At 35.6% G+C, this 21084-nt stretch overlaps 1 protein-coding gene across 2 annotated transcripts; it reads right to left on the bottom strand.

Moving 5' to 3' along the window:
- Positions 1-1553: 1553 nt before the first annotated feature.
- LOC128987423 (uncharacterized) lies at positions 1554-5215 on the bottom strand. Of its 2 annotated transcripts, XM_054408260.1 has the most exons (3): positions 4951-5215; positions 4216-4358; positions 1554-1918 (listed from the first exon to the last, which is right to left on the bottom strand). In XM_054408260.1, exons 1-3 carry the CDS (start codon positions 5027-5029, stop codon positions 1850-1852), a joined length of 291 nt encoding a protein of 96 aa, XP_054264235.1. In that variant the 5' UTR covers positions 5030-5215; the 3' UTR covers positions 1554-1849. The 2 variants fall into 2 exon arrangements, with proteins under 2 accessions (XP_054264235.1, XP_054264234.1); XM_054408259.1 differs by lacking the exons at positions 4216-4358; positions 4951-5215 and adding an exon at positions 2342-3338.
- Positions 5216-21084: the final 15869 nt, after the last annotated feature.

Genomic DNA, 21084 nt, shown 5'->3' with positions numbered 1-21084 from the left:
TTTCATAAACCTTAAACAACCTTACTCACCTATATCATTTTACATACTTACATACATCCTTTACTGATTTGTATTCAGTATATTGTATTGAATTATATTGACATAGCTAATGCAAATTGTATTTGTTAATTTGGCAAATAAATGACTTATTGACTGTAATTGGATAATAAACATTTTCATTGACAAATTTTATGCCAGGTTCAGATATTATGTTACTTATTTATTCGCATTCACTCTCACTGTAATATTGTGAATAAAATTATGGCCTTCCGTCGTCAAGGCCACATTAAGACGTTTGACGACTGACATAGGAGCAGCTGCAGCAGAAGGCACCAATAAGGCAATAGTTTACTTCCACCATGAGACAGCCGGTGAGCCAGAGCCCAGAGCCGATACTAAAAAGTCGATGTCTGTCATCCGGTACAAAACAAGCTCGATATTTAACCGAATGCCTACCATATCGTTGTGAACCCAGCGCTAAGCTCCATGTGATAAAATGGCCCGCTAAAAGTGGCCTTTGAGCAGTCACGGTCGCGCGCCACTCGAGTGGCCGCGCATAATAAGGCTCTAAGTGTCCTCCTCTGTTCTTTGTTTTGTTCGGCCGCTTAGCTCTTGGGTGTAAAATAATCTGATTAATATGTTGCAATGTTGGATACATTTTTGTACATCTTTGTATGCAATATGGTATGCGGTTTTTTAATTTGGTTTATCTCAAAGATTAAAAATCTTTTATCTGTGATAACTAAATAGTTGATATAACCATGAAATTTAACTCAAGTAAATTTAGACTAAAATTTCACATAAATTGATAACTTATAATTATAATTATTCTAATAGGGCGATTTTACATACATTATAAAATTCAATTTCACTCATTTTGTACTTCGCCACATTTATTGATTGTAATTTACATCTAATAATTATCATTTTAGCACTCACAGATCTATGTTTATCTTAAATTGCAAACTTGAGACAATACGCACTTGAAAAAAGAATTAAATAATTCATTTTTTTAAATGATGTGTGTGGGATACTAGACTAGTATTTTTATGAAACAGGGCCTCCTGGTCTTACCATGAGTACTACGGTAATAGCTTATTCCCTATATCGATGGCTTCATTCTAATACCACGTAACTCAAAATGAGCTACTTTTTAGGAAACAAAAAAAACTGTCTCATATTGTATTTTCCACAAAAAATAAAATAACAAGTTACGTTATAACACTCAAAAAACTTATTATTAATTGATTCTAAACAGAACGCAGCAAAAATAAATACCATATAGATTTTATTTAGCTTTGATTGAGATGCGTGTTATTAGAAGTTAGTTTTAGGACATACGTGGTATTAAAACTGGCTTGCTAATGTTGAAAACAGGTATGTCTCAAAATAACAACTTGTTTCTAGCATCAAAAGCCTCAAGGAACAGAGATACCTGTTATTAGAAGTTATCTTTTTAAGACAATTTTTAAGAAGTAGGCTTATTGTTGGGAAATAAATTACTACCATACGTTAATGAATGTGTTTAATATTTTGTACGAAACCTCTTATGGCATAAAATCAAGTTCACTACACACAACAAAGTTTGTAAAATAGGTTTAAATAGCTAACAGCACTAAAACGTCTTTGATCTCTTATTAACTTTTCTGTTTGAGAGAGAGTTTCTATTTGTAGGGTAAATTCTCATAAAAACTATGATATTCTCTGGGGATGACAGCCTTTAATTCTTGCAGATGCTTGTACTTTTTTTCTGTTATGGAAAGTCTGCCTTTGTACAGGGCTCCTGGTTTAGAGCTAGGGTCCACGTTCTGGGGTCGTCTCGGCAAATCTTTATAGGCATCATCATAATTCATTTTGTACATGATTTTCCCCTCAGGTTTGTACTTAAGTACATGTATGTCAGTGACAACTGGATCACCTACAAAAATCAATAACATTTTAGGTTGCTTAGGCTTTTGCTAGGCAGTGTATTATAATACGGTTATTAACACATCCACATTCATTTTTTTATCTCACTGACAAGCTGATGTATAATCTCAAAACACTCACTGGTTAATTGTTCTTACACTGTAAAAACACTACAAGTCAATCGCTTTTAAAAACTTTGAAGAATTTAAAGTTTTAAATGTCTCAAATGTAATGGGTAGCCCTACTATTACAACTAACTATCCTATTGGTATTGAAGAGCTGAATAGCGATTGGCTGGCTTTATACACTTACTACATTGCACACCTATTTTTAGGCAATGCATGGGTCCAAGATTATTGCGCTGCATGTACTGACAAAAAAATTTAAATCATACCTTTAGTTGGAATTTAAATTTGATACATTTTAGGCTTACCTGTTTTTCTTCCAGGGCGTATAGAGTCGTAGTAGCTGATTTTTGAAAAGTCTTTGAAAAAATCGTTATACAAATATTTTGCTTCATATGGAAAAGGCTTTTCGCGTGCTTCTTTTGTGTACTTCACCAACTCGTAAGGCGAGTAGACTTCCTTGTTTTTTAATTTTCGTTCTATCAAAGCATGGACAGAGTCCCCCTCCATTTGTGTATGGCCCTTTATTAAAAATTTTTGAGTAACTTCAACGTTATTCTGCTTCGAAAAATGAAGTAGGGCATTAGCCAAGAACTGGTTTCTGTTTTGATTACTACAGCCATCAGTGTATACAAAACAATCGGCAAAGGGGGATCCATACATTGCTCTTCTAAATAATTAATAAGACAAGTAGCAAACGAGTTTGCGGATAAGTCTCCTTCAACCTCGCTAAACCAGTAGCAAGTACAGTGGTGAGTGGATAGATTATACACAGTGTAATTGTGGTTGCAGAGTTTGGTCTTATAATACATTGCGCTTGCTAACGAATATGGCGTCACTTTTACAGCTTGTACATCTGCTGTAAGACAGTGGATTTTCCATCTAAAGCTAATTGTTTATCTATTTCTTTTTCTTTTCTTGCCAAATCTTTTTCAGTTATGTGGGCCTGCCAAATTTCTGCGGGAACATTCCCTGACTTGTAGCCACAACACAAATCACACTGATCTTTGCGAGGGGTGTAGATAGCAATATTCTTGGAGTCAAATATCTCAAAAAACATAGCTTTACTTGACCACTGTTTGTTTTGTGAAATACAATCGTTCTTGTATTTATTATAAACGGCAACTTTTGTGTCCCATATTGGTTCTAAATACAGTTTCTTGGAATCCTTACGGCAATAATGAGCTGGAAGTTTCGGAAGTTCATTCAACCATTCTTCGATCACTAGTTTTTTTTCAGAAAGTCTCCCTTTTTTTACAGGGGTTTCTTCCGTATTACATCGAGTGCTTGAATTTTCAATGTCATCTTGAGTATCGGTGACTGCTGTAAGGTCTTCTCTGTTTTTCTTAAGACCAACCCAGTTATGAGCCATCCACTCTTTGATTCCCAAAGTGTTTAAAAAAAACTTTTTACACACTGGTCTAGTAATTCCTTTGTGTTTCAAATGATAAAAAAAAGTTCCTGATCGCCTTGTTGGGTCTTTCCCTTTTCTTGTTTTAGGCGTAGTTATAGATACAAGTGTCTTAACATAGACTTGTTTCTCTTTCCATGTCATGTTCCAAAATTCTTTAAAAATAATATTTCTGTCCTCATCAGAAAAATTTTCACAATGTCTTTTTTTGCTTTTTTTACAAATATCTGAGGTGCATGGTGGGCCTACCTTTCTATTTTCTTTTTCGGGACCCCTGGTAACTATCATTTTTCCATTGTCAGTCTTAGTTCTTTTGAACCCGTTATATTGTTGTCCAAACATACGTTTCCTTTTTGTAACATTTACTTCCCATTTATCGGGTTCAGCCTTTTTGCGCCTTTTACAGTTATCATTATCACTTACGTTGTTTTCATTTTGTCTATTAGACACGACATTCAAAATATCAGGTGGAGTTTCCGGGGATTCAATGATGTTGTTGTCCAAGTCCGAACTACTTAATAGGCCTACGTCAGCAGGGATTCCTGGGTCATCAACATCTTCTGAGTCTGAATCCAAATTAGACAAATCAGGAAAAAAATCTGGATCCTTAAGTAAATCATCGCATGTACCAGTAACATTCGAAACACTTGACTCTAAAGGTAAAGAAATGTCACTTAGGCCTATCTCATCAGCTTCATTGATAGTCTCATCGATGACTTCTAAACTGTTATTAACAATATCACTTAATGTCAACCCTTCCGTCAATGTTACCTCAGCTGAACACTCCACCAACATTACTGCTTGATTTAGTTCTCTAGTAGGTTTTGATCCTGTTTTATCATTTTCAATTTGAGCTTCATTTTCTTCCTTGTCAATATAAATACTAGGCCTAGCTGCCCTGGTTGGCTCTACTCCTGTAAACAAACAACCGCTTAGAAAAATATATTTATGAATCAGGTACAAGTTAGTTTAAGTGTTTCAACTACACAATCAGGTCATGTACCATACTGACATTAAATTAGCTATCATTTTCTAGATAAGGCTGATTGTGAAAGGGAAGCCCTAGGCTGCACTTCAATAAAAAACATTATTGTTTGAAGCAGATAGATGTAGAAACAGACTGGGTTTTAGCATGATAATAGGCCTGTATTTATTAGAGAATTTGTACCCGTCGTATCTATGGCTAAGCTTACCAGTTATAGAGATTTAAATGGCATTTTACTGACATGAAGAACTCCTGGAAAAGAACAATAAAACACCAAGCAGCCTTGTACATGTTTGTCATCTCAACTAGGCCTACGCTCTAATATTTTGTTCGGTCACCAAGTACTCAGTAAGCCTAAAGGTGTATCATAAGTTTACTGGTTTATATGCTGATATGCCACCTATAAAACTCCATTAAGTTATAGGGTTACATCAAATAGGCTATAAAACAATCAATTATGTGATACAGAATAAAACGAATAAGTTAACCAACAAATCAAACAGTAATTAATAGCTACTTACTTATGAGTGTAGATGAAGATTCCTTCTTCAAAACATTTAACACTGAATCTACAAATTCATCATCACTGTCTGATGCCATCTTCTAAACCTATTCATTTACTGTAGGTAGGCTATAATTAATTCTTACAATATGAATTGATAAAAATCATCCACCTAGTGTCACAAAATTAGATCTGGATCTGGAGTAATACCACGTATCTCAAATAACTGCACTATTCTAATAACAGGTATCTCCTACCTCACTTTTTATGTGAAATATAATATTCTTTATAAGTTTGAAGACACAATTGAAAGTAATAATTAGTTTTAAGACATATTAATGGAACTAACTAACCTAAAATTAAAGTGTATTTGTTTAGTAACGGTTGTAAACACACGCATTTTACATCTGTTTACCAACCCAGCTGATTATCCCATTACTTTATTATGTAACATTTTGAGTTACGTGTTATTAGAAGTCAGTTTTGCCACATGCGAGATACGTGGTACAATATTTACCAGTTTTTAATGAGTTTCCCCTCCTATATGTTTTTTCTCATCCGCAACATTCGATGCAGGGAAACTTCAGGGAAAAAATTATGTGAATAACTAAAAATGGCCAAATTTGGAGATACGTGGTATTAGAATGAAGCCATCGATATGGGAAATTCGCTAAAAATACAAAAATTCTTGGTTCGATATTTTTTGTATATACAATAGACATTTTTGTATTTTTTCGGGTTGTTTTCGAGAATTGATTATAAATTTACGTATATTGATTGATATTGAAACTTACACAAATATTAACATTTAGGGTAACTCAAAGTAGATTTAGGGTAATTTTGCCCGCCTTTAGGGTAAAATTCCAATAACGACTTGGCAACTGGCAACACTGAGGTCACTGAGGAACGAAAACGAAACAAATAACAATGATGCACCAGGCTGAAGTTAGCTGTCGAGCATCTGACGAATGCTAGGTCATAAAACTGTCAGGAGGGAACAATAGGAACACTCGCTTCAACTTACAACAGACCAGTGCTTGGTCCTGGTTCTGTCCATGGTTCAGTCTTAGTGTGAGTAGACTGGTGATAATATTGACCCGAAAAATGTTTGTCTTACAATAACTTAAACAGACTTATTGGAAAAGTTATTAATAACTAGCCTATTCAGTACAAAAGTCATAGACAAACACTTAATTTTAATGTACAAGACTTCGGAGTTTCGTGAAAAATTCTAATGCCAGATCAACTGGACTAGCTGCTTTCACTTTACCATTTTACACTTTTAAATCTATCAGTTTCGATTTGTTGATATGTGACTATCACACAATTAGATATATCAGTGTTTACTACTGATATATATTATCAAAACTCTTGACACTTTCCAGGAAGTTGATTTATCAAGCGTTGAAAATAGGTTTTAGCCAGCGATACGGCATGTGCGGGTCTCGGGATCTGCGAGTTAAAAAGTTGCCATTTTCGATTTGTTATTACGTAAGAACAAACAATGGTACCAATATGTGACTATCACACAATTGGAGATATCAGTGTTTACTACTGATATATATTATCAAAACTCTTGACACTTTCCAGGAAGTTGATTTATCAAGCGTTGAAAATAGGTTTTAGCCGGCGATACGGCATGTGCGGGTCTCGGGATCTGCGAGTTAAAAAGTTGTCATTTTCGATTTGTTATTACGTAAGAAAAAACAATGGTACCAATATGTGACTATCACACAATTGGAGATATCAGTATTTACTACTGATATATATTATCAAAACTCTTGACACTTTCCAGAAAATTGATTTGTCAAGCGTTGAAAATTAGGTTTTGGCTCGTGATCCGACATGTGCGGGTCTCGGGAGCTGCGAGTTAAAAAGTTGTCATTTCCGATTTGTTATTACGTAAGAAAAAACAATGGTACCAATATGTGACTATCACACAATTTGAGATATCAGCGTTTATAACTGTTATATATAATCAAAACTCTTGACACTTTTCTGAAAGTTGAATGATCAAGGCATAAAAATGACTGACATTTGACTGAGTGACATTGCAACTGGTTTCAAGGTGACTGAAAACTTTTCTTTTAGGGCAAACCGTGTCTCACCAATAGAAAAACAAAATTGATCATCTTTAACAAATGTTGCGTTACAAAAATCAACAACTGTTTCATTTAATCTTTCACTTCCAAACAAGGTTCTGTAACTGAGTTGATTTAACCTTTACATTGCTCTGAGACGTTCCCTTCCCTATCAATGATCCGGACTGACCTCTTTGTTTCCTCTACCCCTTTGTTGACATCAGATGGTACAGCCCGAGCTAACAAAGGAACCTCGTCGGCTCCGGTATTGACATTTTCAAAACTTTCATCAAAACCAACCGGTTCATCTTCAACTTGATCAACACCCATTAAATTTGGACAGTTTCGCAAAAACGATTCATCAGTTTCAGAAGGACAAGAATGAGTCGTGACGACCGTATTCCGTTGAACTATTCTGTGCAGAAGACGACGAACATGGAGTCGATTCCGGTTCGTGTCAGAACAACCAAGAACTGCACTCATTCTAGTCCATAGGGGTCTTCTGCAAACACTTTCAAGATTTTGTGATTCAATGCTGATTTCTAACGTCTTTAAAGCCCCCAACAACAATTCTTCTGAAACCCTCTGTGAAGAGTTGAGATTTTGAGTTGAAGGTAACTGACCCTCAGAGACAGATACCTTTTTTGAACAAACAAGTGTTGAAAAGATTTCATGTACCCCACAATGGTTTTTCTTCCAACGTAAAAACAACGTGCGTGTCAGGTTTCGGTCAGTCCGTCCAAAAAAATGTGCTGCAGCCTCAGCAAACACTGATTTGTTCCCTACTCCTGCATTTGATACAAGTTTAGCACTTGAAAATCTGTCTGCCAAATATGTAGCTAAATCAAAGGCACTTACCTCGACTGGTCCAGGGTTTCTTTCCACTCCTCCAATCACCAACAAAGTCAGCAGTACGACTCCATAGATTTTTACAATTTAAAAACGAAGAAACCCTGTCAAATTCCCGCAGACCATGCTTAATTTTTTTTTAATCATGATTTTATTAGGAAGAGAATTAAAAAGACGGATACGCATTGAGAATGATTGGTTTATATGGAAAGTTGTACGAGATAGTGGAATAGGTAGGTCGAAGTTCCTCCTGAGATATAATATGAAACATTGTAGAATTTTTTTTTAAGAAGGTCAAAGATTAAAATACCTCCGCCGCGGCAAACCTGCAGACTTAGCGAATTTCCATTTGCCTGATTGAATCTATACTAAAATGTCTCCTTAATAATATCACATTTGTTATCTGTTCCCGTAATAAGCTGTCAGAAGGATGCATCAATATACCGAGGATCCAGGTAGTTTTGGGGAGGCTAATCCAGCGGAGCAACGAGGCATGAAGCGTGATGGTAACAAAAAATGGGTAATGGTTAGCTGGCCCCGTAATTCGAGGGTCGAAAAAGGTCAGGGATTAAAACGACTCCACTGGTCCCGAGGGATCCAGGTAGTTTTGAAGCAACTAATCCAGCGGGGCAATGAGGCATGAAGCGTGATGTAAACAAACAATAAATACTTGCAGTCCTGTCCTCGGCAATGAATGGTGCGAATTTTGGAATTCCCTCGTCATAATCCCATCGCGTGCAATGCATAACTTCGCTCTACACGTCAACAACAGCAAATACTTGCAGCGCTCTTGGCATTAAAGAATGTTGCGAATTTGAGGGTTTGAAGCACTCACCTACCATAAGGGGAAGTCGATAAATATACCTTTAAACATCTATGAGAGAAGTAAACAAAATGGAGTACAAGAGGTAGTACTGTAATAATCAAAGTTAGTAGGGATATTTATGTTCAATTATTATTAAGTTTTTACATTGGAAAATCAATCACCCACAATACACAATACAATCACCCACTGCAGTTGTCAATACTTCGATGTTGTCACTTTACACAACCACCATTGAAGTGCCGTCAATGAGATCAAGCCTTTTATGTAAGCTATTGGTAACGCTTATGTAAAAATGTAAGTTTCCCAGCAATATAAAACACTGATTTAAGGTCTTTTTCCCGGTTATCAAAACTCAAGAAAACTTGTATACACAAAGAATCTCTATTTTCATTTACGGTTACCCTACAAATTATTGAGTTTGCTATTAATTATATCGGTTATGTAAGGAAAAACGGTTTTAATCCAACTTGTCCCAATTTGTCTCATTGTCTGTATGAAATATGATTTATTGTGTTGTCCCACTTTACGTGTATAGTTACTTAAATGGATTCTGTAATCTAACACAATTTTTAATGTCCTGTTAATGATATTTTGTTCTTCCACATTTTGCCCTATTTTACTTACTTCTGAAAAGTGTCAAGAGTTATGTTTAAATATAATAATAATCACTAATATCTAAAATTGTGTGATATACACATGTTCTGGAAAGTGTCAAGAGTTTTGATAATATATATCCGTAGCAAACACTGATATCTACAATTTTGTGATAGTCACATATTGGTACCATTGTTTGTTCTTGCGTAATAACTAATCGAAAATGACAACTTTTTAACTCGCAGATCCCAAAACCCGCACATGCCGGATCACGAGCCAAAACCTAATTTTCATCGCTTCATAAATCAGCTTTCTGGAAAGTGTCAAGAGTTTTGATTATATATAACAGTATTAAACACTGATATCTACAATTGTGTGATAGTCACATATTGGTACCATTGTTTGTTCTTACGTAATAACTAATCGAAAATGACAACTTTTTAACTCGCAGATCCCGGGACCCGCACATGCCCTATCGCCGGCTAAAACCTATTTTCAACGCTTGATAAATTAACTTCCTGGAAAGTGTCAAGAGTTTTGATTATATATATCAGTAGTTAACACTGATATCTATAATTGTGAAATAGTCACATATTGGTACCATTGTTTGTTCTTGCGTAATAACTAATCGAAAATGACAACTTTTTAACTCGCAGATCCCGAGACCCGCACATGCCCTATACCCAGCTAAAACCTATTTTCAACGCTTGATAAATCAACTTTCTGGAAAGTGTCAAGAGTTTTGATTATATATAACAGTATTAAACACTGATATCTACAATTGTGTGATAGTCACATATTGGTACCATTGTTTGTTCTTACGTAATAACTAATCGAAAATGACAACTTTTTAACTCGCAGATCCCGGGACCCGCACATGTCGGATCACGAGTCAAAACCTAATTTTCAACGCTTGATAAATCAACTTTCTGGAAAGTGTCAAGAGTTTTTATTATATATAACAGTATTAAACACTGATATCTATAATTGTGTGATAGTCACATATTGGTACCATTGTTTGTTCTTGCGCAATATCTAATCGAAAATGACAACTTTTTAACTCGCAGATCCCGAGACCCGCACATGCCGTATCGCCGGCTAAAACCCATTTTCAACGATTGATAAATCAACTTCCTGGAAAGTGTCAAGAGTTTTGATTATATATATCAGTAGTAAACACTGATATCTACAATATCTACAATTGTGTGATAGTCACATATTGGTACCATTGTTTGTTCTTACGTAACAACAAATCGAAAATGACAACTTTTTAACTCGCAGATCCTGAGACCCGCACATGTCGGATCACGAGCCAAATCCTAATTTTCAACGCTTGATAAATCAACTTTCTGGAAAGTGTCAAGAGTTTTTATTATATATAACAGTATTAAACACTGATATCTATAATTGTGTGATAGTCACATATTGGTACCATTGTTTGTTCTTGCGCAATATCTAATCGAAAATGACAACTTTTTAACTCGCAGATCCCGAGACCCGCAAATGCCGTATCGCCGGCTAAAACCTATTTTCAACGATTGATAAATCAACTTCCTGGAAAGTGTCAAGAGTTTTGATTATATATATCAGTAGTAAACACTGATATCTACAATTGTGTGATAGTCACATATTGGTACCATTGTTTGTTCTTACGTAACAACAAATCGAAAATGACAACTTTTTAACTCGCAGATCCTGAGACCCGCACATGTCGGATCACGAGCCAAATCCTAATTTTCAACGCTTGATAAATCAACTTTCTGGAAAGTGTCAAGAGTTTTGATAATATATATCCGTAGTAAACACTGATATCTACAATTGTGTGATAGTCACATATTGGTACCATTGTTTGTTCTTACGTAATAACAAATCGAAAATGACAACTTTTTAACTCGCAGATCCCAAAACCCGCACATGCCGTATCGCCGGCTAAAACCTATTTTCAACGCTTGATAAATCAACTTCCTGGAAAGTGTCAAGAGTTTTGATTATATATAACAGTATTAAACACTGATATCTATAATTGTGTGATAGTCACATATTGGTACCATTGTTTGTTCTTACGTAATAACAAATCGAAAATGACAACTTTAACTCGCAGATCCCGAGACCCGCACATGTCGGATCACGAGCCAAAACCTAATTTTCATCGCTTCATAAATCAACTTTCTGGAAAGTGTCAAGAGTTTTGATAATATATATCAGTAGTAAACACTGATATCTATAATTGTGTGATAGTCACATATTGGTACCATTGTTTGTTCTTGCGTAATAACTAATCGAAAATGACAACTTTTTAACTCGCAGATCCCGAGACCCGCACATGTCGGATCACGAGTCAAAACCTAATTTTCAACGCTTGATAAATCAACTTTCTGGAAAGTGTCAAGGGTTTTGATAATATATATCAGTAGTAAACACTGATATCTATAATATTGTGATAGTCACATATTGGTACCATTGTTTGTTATTTAATACATAAATTCTTTTACATATAATAATAATGTCACACATAATGTAATAATAATCATAATGTAATTTACATACAATAATAATTGTAATACATTTTTTTTTACTTATTTACTGGTAGCCAAAAACAATACCCGTATCGACTTAAAATACCAAAATTAAGAATGCTAAATAATATTTTAGTTAGTTGGGAGGTGTACGTTTATAATTTATGTTCAAGCTAATTTTCAGTTCTGGGTGAATTTCAATAAAGCCATCCACCTTTCCATGTAAATTCTTACTCATATGTTTTGGGAGTTCAGCGTTCACCTAAGTGGTATGCATCTCGAGTTGGATGTTTTGAATCTTTACATTCCACTTAGGCTTAGGGCGCATTGCAATTTCTACTCCCTACTCTACGACCTGGATTCTTTTGAATACCAAATGTATTTCATCATTTCTAATATAAATAATAAACGGTATCAGCATTGTGACACATACTTTCTCCCATAAGTTTCTAATATAAATAATAATATCTGAATTATTATGTAGAAGTGAAGTAGTCCTAAACAATTTACCGGTACATATTTAACACGAAAACGTACATCAGTTTTACAGATACATACATACAACGTGGTCTAACCGATGAAATTAATAATGTTTATTTTAATCAAAATATAAAATAGCAAACTACATTTCCAAAGGTATCCACATGGAGGTCTACTATATTTTGAATTCCATCCAGTTACCACTCGGCCTGTCATAAATCAAATGGGCAAAAAAACAGGCCGTCAGATGGAACGTCAGCTATCTTCAGCCTGGTCAAAGATGCCAAGCCAAAGATGGAAGGAAGATCCTGGGCGTGCGGCCGGGCGGATAGAATATAGAATAAAATAAGGGGTTATGGTTATGTTATGTTATGAATGATGATGTTGATGTTATGATTCCATTGTCTGTGGTTATGTTCTAGTTCTATATTAATTTTAGTAACTGAACTAAATTAACAAAGCTTCACTCCTCCTCATTTGTTTAGTTGACACAAAACGTTTAGATGATAAGATTGAAATTAGAATAGGCCTAACTTACAAAATTTTATACAATACAATCGATATAACTTTACTCTTTATGCTTTCCCCGTTTTAGTTGTGCGTTTCCATATGTGAAGCTATTGAAGCTAACAATATCTTTGTATATTGTGGCTAATCAACTAAGTTATATTAATGTAAGTATAAGTTAGGGCTACCTAATAGTAACATTGTGAATCAAAGGTAGGCTATGGATTTTCTATGAAATCTTAAGGGTAAGTAGGTGTATGGCTCTGGGGAGTGAACTTTAATTTCATTCATACTTAAGTTTATCTTAAAATGGGTACACTTCCATATCTGTTGGCACAAACAACCGAATGAGTAATATTGATTAACTTATTCGATTACTATTCAATTGAGTAAGTTAATTGATATATCAATCAATAACTTAGGCCTATTACTCGTTTGGTTGTTTGTGCCAGATATGGAAGTGTACCCCTTACAAGCAACATGTAAATAATAACTTAATAGGCCTAATAATAAGTCAATAGGCCTAGCCTATTCTTTGTTTGAAGTTAATTGTTTGTGATGGAAAATGTCCGCAATAAACCTTTGAACATCAATAGCCTAGGCCCTAGTTGATATAGGGTAACTTATTAGGCCAATTAGGCCTATAATGGATTTTGTTTGTATTGTAAAAGTTTTCCTGTTGGAATAAATCAATAAATCATGGTTTAAGTTAGGCCTACAACTTATTAATAAAAGAACCGGGAAGACTTCCGTATCTGTTGGCACAAACAACTGAATGAAAATATCGATCAATATATCGACTATTTGGTTTACTATGTGGTTAGTTAGGTAAGGTTAACCTATCCTTACTAACCAAACGATATAGGCTATTGAATGAAACAATCGATATATCCATTCGGTTGTTTGTGCCAACAGATACGGATGTCTACCCAAAGAATCAATTAACGAGGTACCGTATCAAAAATTAAATATTTTCGTTCGGTATTTTGGAGTCTTGCTTATGAAAGTCTACCCGCGGGCTTTTGCTAGGTTATTAGCCTGGTTGTTGGATCATATGAGAAATATAACCGTTGAATTTGTTGTGCAATTCAGCACAATTTAAGTAGCTCCCGGATCCGACAACATGGATTTTAGGCAAAAAAGGGCTTTACCGCAAAGACGGTGCTTTTCCTAAAAAAATTACTATCTTTTTTGGAATTGGTGCTAAAAAATGAACGGTAAAAAAAAATTTTTGAGTGTTGATTGGAGGTCAACATAATTTATTGAGTTTTACTTAAGTTTATGAAAGTCTAACTTACCCATCCTGGCAACTGTTTTCTAACACGGGAAAACACTTTTTTTGCCCAAATGTCATGTTGTGAGTAAGTTAAGGCCTACACTGTGTGGAAATTATGATAAGTTTTCAACAGTGTATTTTCCATTACAATCCAACAACCACGGTACCTTAATAGGCTAACCTCGAAAAAGTGTGTAAAATGTGAGGTTAGGTTTGGTTAGCTTAGTTTAGTTTGGTTCAGTTCAGGTTAGGTTTTGGATTATCTAATAACCTAACCACAAAATGTTAGGTTAGTTAAAACCTAACCTAGCCTAGCCCAACGTTTTGTTAGATTAGGATAATTAGTTTAGGTTTGGTTAGGCTAGGTTTTTTAAACTAATAACCTAAACTAACCTATCCTAACCCAACCTTAACTACCCAAACCTAACATAACCACAACATGTTAGGTTACCAGTAGGTAGTTTAATTTGTTTAGGTTAGGTTAGATTATTAGGAACGCCAGCCGGCCCACGGCGCCAGGAGCTAGGAATGTTCCGGAACGTCACCGTCCATTGTTGTTTAACGTTGCCATGGATAAGCCAACTTGTCGCAAGCGTCCTATATTTCTTTGCAGCTCGTGCCAATTTTCTGCCAATAAAAAATATAGTTTCCCAAAATCACCACCAGGGTCGTTTGGAACAGGGCTTTGTCCAATCTCTTTCCTGCTAGATAGCGACACTACTTTATCGACTGTAACCTGGGTAGTGCTGCTATCTATCAGAATCACTTAGTAGGCCTACTACGTCCAAAGCCAGTTTTATTGCTGAACATTGCCTTCCAGTGTAACTACTGTTGTTTTTACTGTAATTCAGTGTATTGGCAACAATGTCACGCAGCGGCGAGCGTTTACTTCAGCTCCTGGCGCCATCCCGGCATCTAGCGGTCAGCAGCGAACGTGTTAAAAATAAAAAAGGCAGTAAACTCCAATTTCAGTAGGCTAGGCTCTTTAACACAAAAAAGTATTTTTAAATAATCGTTTTACAGTTTTATTGTTTTTAATAGTTGATAAAAGACATCTATAAATGAATGTATATTAAAGAAATAAAATGGGCTTTTAAAATTTAGTTTGGTTGTATGTCCTTTAAACTTAATGAAATTTACATATAGCCTAGGCCTAAGGAACTTTAAAATAATGCAATTTTTAAAAATAAGTACTAAATATGATGGAACACCCAACTATATAGGTCGGCCGGTTTGAAAGCGTCCTCCTCGCAGCATTGGTACGAGAGAGAGATACCGAGCTGTGGGAGTGAGACAGATTATGGCTCTTCCCCCACTCTGCTGCCGCCCCACCCCAAGCTTTTATAAATATTAACAGCAATTAAATTATAGGCTACAGCTGATAAAAATGTAAATAATTAAGTTCTTCATAACTTAAAAAATATCGTATAGCCTAAATCCTATAAATATTTGAGCATCATGGAATGTTATTAGGCCTATATATCATTGTGTTAGCAGTAGTGATGTGGGCCGGGTAAATACCCAGTGGGTAGGTAAATATAAATTGGGTATTTACCCCAGGCCCGGGTAAATACCCAAAAACTGGGTATTTATAATTTGTATTAAAGTTAGAGAAGATTGAGATGTTTTTTTACAATCATTACCCTGTAAGGATAGTAAAATGATAATAAAATGTGTTAAACAAAATTTCATATGGACACTACTAGCATTTTACTTCTCGGTATAATCGCCATAAATAGCCTACCCATGTCTGAGCATAAAGCATAAATACCCTGGTCGCATGGTTCCACTGGTCCTGACTACTTATATTTTTTTTTTTTTTTTTTTTTATTTAAATGATAGATAGATGAATTTATTTGATTGAAAGTGAAGAAAAATAATTTGTAAAGTAATAGTTATTATTTAGAAAAACAGGAAAATTTAACCTAGTAGTGGCCTATGTGTAAACAACTTAAGAAAATAATTAAAATTCAATCTGTAGGATGGCAGGATTTAATAATATTTTTGTTCTAGATCTTTTGTTGGTATCAATGGTATAAAAAAAACTAATTTCATAAACTTGTGATACAAAACATTTTTGGGAACATCGGTTTAACCGGAAAACCCGTTATCGGTCCCGAGGAGTCCGGATGAGAGGGAGTTTACTGTACTTTCAGTATTCTGCCATTCTGCCTATATCAATCAGGCTTTGGGTCTGTCTAGCCTTCCAAGCCATTTACACAATACAAATTTTAACTATCATAATTTAATAACAGTAGAAGTAGGTTTAGATTCACTATTTCTCTGATGAGGTGTTGTCTTGATTTCATGACAAAAAAGTGCTAAATCATTCAATAAAAGGTACTAGCAAAGCTTCAAGTTACTGTAAAAGGTGTTATAGACTATCCTAATTTATCATGTAATGATAACAATAACATATTTAGGGGTAAATATGAATTAATTTCAATCGATTTCATAAATACCCTAGGAAAATACCCGGGTATTTCTGGATTATGGGTATTTACCCGGGTACCCGAGTTTTAAATACCCAAGTATTTTACATCACTAGTTAGCAGTTCCATTTGGTAACACAGGATTCCAACTTTCATGAGACCGGGGTGGCGCCGAGTCGGTGTCGTGCCGGTGTCGTGTCGTGCAGTGTGAAAACGGCCATTGGCGGAGAGGGGGAACATACCTTCCCTCGCCGTTACCTCCCCTACATGCGCTAAAAATTTCGCGCAGGTCGTTTTTTAACTGGCCAACCTATATCTTATTTTGGTTCTGTTGTTGTAATGCTAGGTTTATATAGTTGCAATTAATTTTACATTTACTTAATGTGTGTGGAATAAAAGTAACGTCTCTCGAAAAGTAGCTAAAATTGTAGCTTTAGCTACATATCATTGTAGCTGTAGTTGTAGCTAGCTACTTTCTCGGAACTGTAGCTAAGTTACTTTTTTGGAAATGTAGCAGTAGTTGTAGCTAGCTACATTTTAAAAGTAGCTTCCCCAACACTGATTTGGAGTATTATGAAAGTCTACCCCCAATTTGATCTATCGATTACAAAATATTGTTTTCTTTTTCAATGTAAACATTGAATAGATTTAACTTAGGGCCATTATGTGTTTTTATTAATATTTAATCAATAAACATATTAATATTCAACCAAAAGTTTTAATTTTCAATTAGGCCTACGGTACTGTTCAGCCATTCTTTTGTATCGGACGGGACATACTTGCCATGTTTTCTTACTTCCAGACTAAAATTATGCTAAAATGTCAACCTCTAATTTAACTTTGACCATATTTACAGGTTGAAAAATGACGTAGTTTATTTACTTGATACTTACTTGATACTTGATACTTGTAGGTATCCCATTAGTAGCACGGGTGTGCCATGGTCGTCAAAGTTTTGGCCTATTCTTGATTTAAGAACTCTTCTACTGAGTAGTAAGGCCTAGTCGTTAAATATTCTTTAAACTTGGATTTGAACTTCTCCGCATCTTCAATTTCCCTTATGGCAGCTGGAATTTTATTGTAAATTCTTATGCATGTAGGTCTTGGTCCATCTCTCACTAAACTGGATGAAACTTGTGGTACGGTACATGTAACATTTCCTTCTGCCTCGTTGAATAGTTATGGATTTGTTGATTTTTTTGAAAATGTTCTGGCTTCCTTTTAACTGTCACTGCAGACTCAAGAATGAACAGAGCAGGCAGTGTGAGTATATTCAGTTGTATAAAGATTGGTTTACAATGTGATAAGTAGGGTTCTCTCGCAATTGTTCTTACTATGCGTTTTTGAAGCAAAAATATACGCTCCGCCAAGGGACTATTCCCCCAAAATATCACACCATAATTCATTATGCTATGGAAGCATCCAAAATAAACTTTCAACAGTACAGCTTGATCAACTATCAATTGCAGCCTACGTACCAAGTGACACACAGCTTTCAGTCTTGCTGCTGTGGCGTTTACTTGGTTCTGCCATTTTAAGTCACTGGTTATTGTCAGACCAAGATACTTAATAGAGTTATCTACAACGATACTAGCTGCCTCAAGGCGAAGTAGTGGTGTGCTTCCAGGCTTCTTGCGGTTGTAGAATTGTATAGCCTTAGTTTTACTCCTATTTAGTATAAGATCGTTTTCTTTACACCATCCGCTCATTTCATTTAGGCCAGTTTGTGCCTTGTCTCTTAGCCTACCCAGGTCACTGTCCTGAACTAAGTGACTCACATCATCAGCAAAGAGCCACACTTTCCCTTCAGATAAAGAGTCGGGTAAATCGTTGACATAGATCAGAAACAATACTGGTCCAAGGTTGGAGCCTTGCGGCACTCCGGTGTTTATGGCAGGGGAAATTGTAGAACGGTAGTTTCTTGTTAGTCCTTCAGAGCTTGAATGTTTTACTGATACAATCTGGTGTCGGTCCTGTAGATAGGTAGAAATCCATTGGAGTGGCTTATCTTTAATTCCAATATTTGCCAGTTTAATTTTAAGTTTACTATGGGAGAGAAGGTCAAAGGCCTTTGTCATGTCATAAAACAAGCACAGGGATTCTTCCAACACATCCAGGTTGTCATGTATTGAGACTAATAAATCAAAAATTGCATCGGTGGTTGAACTGTTTTTTCTAAATCCATATTGTTGTGGTGATAAAAGATTGTTATGTGATAAAAAAGGATTAAGTCTTTTAAGGAAAATTATTTCAAAAATCTTAGAAAATGCACTTTGGACTGCCACTGGCCTGTAGTTTTTTACTTGATCTTTCTCATCCTTTTTGTGGATAGGCACTACCTTGGATGTCTTTAGTTTACTAGGAAAAACTCCATTTTCAAAAGATTTATTTATAATTTTAGCAAGTGGTTTAGCTATTGATTCTTTGCATGACTTTAGGAGATAGCAAGGGATATCATCTACTCCAGAGCTTTTTTTAAGACTAACCTTATCTATAACCTCCTTTACCTCACTTTCAGTAGTAGGCCATAAGCGGAAATCACCCGCACCATCACCAACACCCGATATCAGAGGCTCCTCTTCGCTTGTTCCAGTCAGTTTTAATACCTCCTCTACAAAGTAATTATTAAACACATTTGCAACATTAACTGGATTAGTTATGTGCTCGTCATTCAGTTTCAAACTTAAATTAACATTATTTACAAAATTATCATCACAAGTTAAACTTCTTACTATCTGCCAAGATTCCTTGCTAACATTTTTAGCATTATCTATTTTAGAATTGTAGAACTGTTTCTTGGTACTATTTAGAAGTTTGGCATGTTGATTTTTAGCATTCAAGTATTCTGTTTTTGAATTATTACCAGGCCTATTGTTATTTCTTGTCTCCCAATACAATTGTGTTAGGTTATCTTGTGACTGTAAAACTTCTTGAGTTATCCATTTAACTTGTGAATCGTTCTTGACATTAAAAATACCCTTTGGAAAACATAATTCAAATATATACAAAAATGTTGTGTAAAACTCGTCAAAAATGTGTAAACTCGTCAAATGTCATGTAAATGTCATTTACATTTATTATTCAGGTAACAATAAAAAAACATTACTTAGGTTAAAGCAGTTTGAATCACAACATTTGTAATGGACGGGACACAAAAAGGAACATAGTGTGAGCTGTCTATTAAAGAAGTCATCATTAATACATAGTCTGAATGATTATGAGATTGCATATATTATTATAATATATTAATTTATACTATAACCATTATTAAATTGAATAATTAATTAATTTTTATGTGCAATGGACGGGATGCAACGGGCAGGACAAAAACTAACAATCTAGCTGTTGCTGCATTGATAAAGATAAACCTAATAAGTAAACCCTTTTTGAGTATACAGCAGCACACGAATAAAAGTTTTTTTACAGAATAAACTTGTTTAATGGTGACTTAACAAAAGTGTATGAGGTAGGTCTTTTTTAACTTATAAAACTACTTCAAAATCTTATCGTAAAGGGCTTTAATTTTTCAGACAGTTTGTTTGTCCATCCCAAAAGTCCGACTCGAAACTGGGAATGGAAGTTTTTCAATTTTCATTAAGATGTTTTTATGTTCGGTTGTCTGTACGTCTAGTTGGCCAAACTAAGTTCGCACCACTCCTTGTTATGAAGTTCACAGAAAGAAAGTTGTCGTCCTTCCTTCCAACTACACCTGCAACAATTTGGTAACATTAATGATTGAGAATACTATTCAGAGTACTGATTTTCATAATAATTCTGCTTTTTATAGGTTTAGTTAAAATTATAAAATGGAGAAAACTACAGATTATATTTTGCAATTTAATTTAACACGAATACCGAAACCCCGGTTTGACAGGCCCACGGGAACTTTCAAAAATGCATGTTGGCAACACTGTTTACTTTTGAGATTCCATTCCCCAATACCTTCCCCCTGCGGTTTCGGGGTTAGAATAGAACCGCAGCCTTCCCGGGCTTGTCGTAAGAGGCGACTAAAAGGGTGACCGAAGCTCTCACTTGGAGTCCTTGGGAGTGCCCCTGTTGTGTTTGCAGGGGTTGATGTGTGCTCTGCACTGCCGATGGGTATTCTCAGTGAGTCGTGAGAAGCCAGCCACTTCGGTCCTTGGTCAGGGAGTGCGGCATGGATGTAGAGGTCGGGCTCTACATTGTGACGGGTGACCCCCGGCACGTCAGGTATCCAGTGCTGGGAAAACGGAGGTTGGGCCTCCGTTTCCTCTGGAATCCCATACTTTCTTAGCAGTTGCCATAACATTCCTCGATTTGCACTGTCGAATGCCTTCTCGAAATCGATGAAGAGCATGTGAATCTTATTTCTCCATTCAATTGATTGTTCAATAATTATCCTGAGCGTTGTTATGTGGTCTGTGCAACTTCTGCTCTCTCTGAACCCAGCTTGATTTTTTCTGAGGACCCTATCAATGGGATCCTTTATTCTTCTCTGCAACACCTTGGTCAATATTTTGCTTGCTGTGCTCAGGAGAGTGATACCTCGCCAATTGCCACATTGTGTGAGGTCACCCTTCTTCGGCAATTTGACTAGTAGTCCTGTTTTCCAG

This window comes from Macrosteles quadrilineatus, unplaced genomic scaffold (genome assembly GCF_028750875.1).
Source record: "Macrosteles quadrilineatus isolate MER2022 unplaced genomic scaffold, UCM_ALF_1.0 Scaffold_2__2_contigs__length_208266976, whole genome shotgun sequence".
NCBI lineage: Eukaryota > Metazoa > Arthropoda > Insecta > Hemiptera > Cicadellidae > Macrosteles > Macrosteles quadrilineatus.
This window is presented reverse-complemented; position numbering and strand designations above follow the sequence as displayed.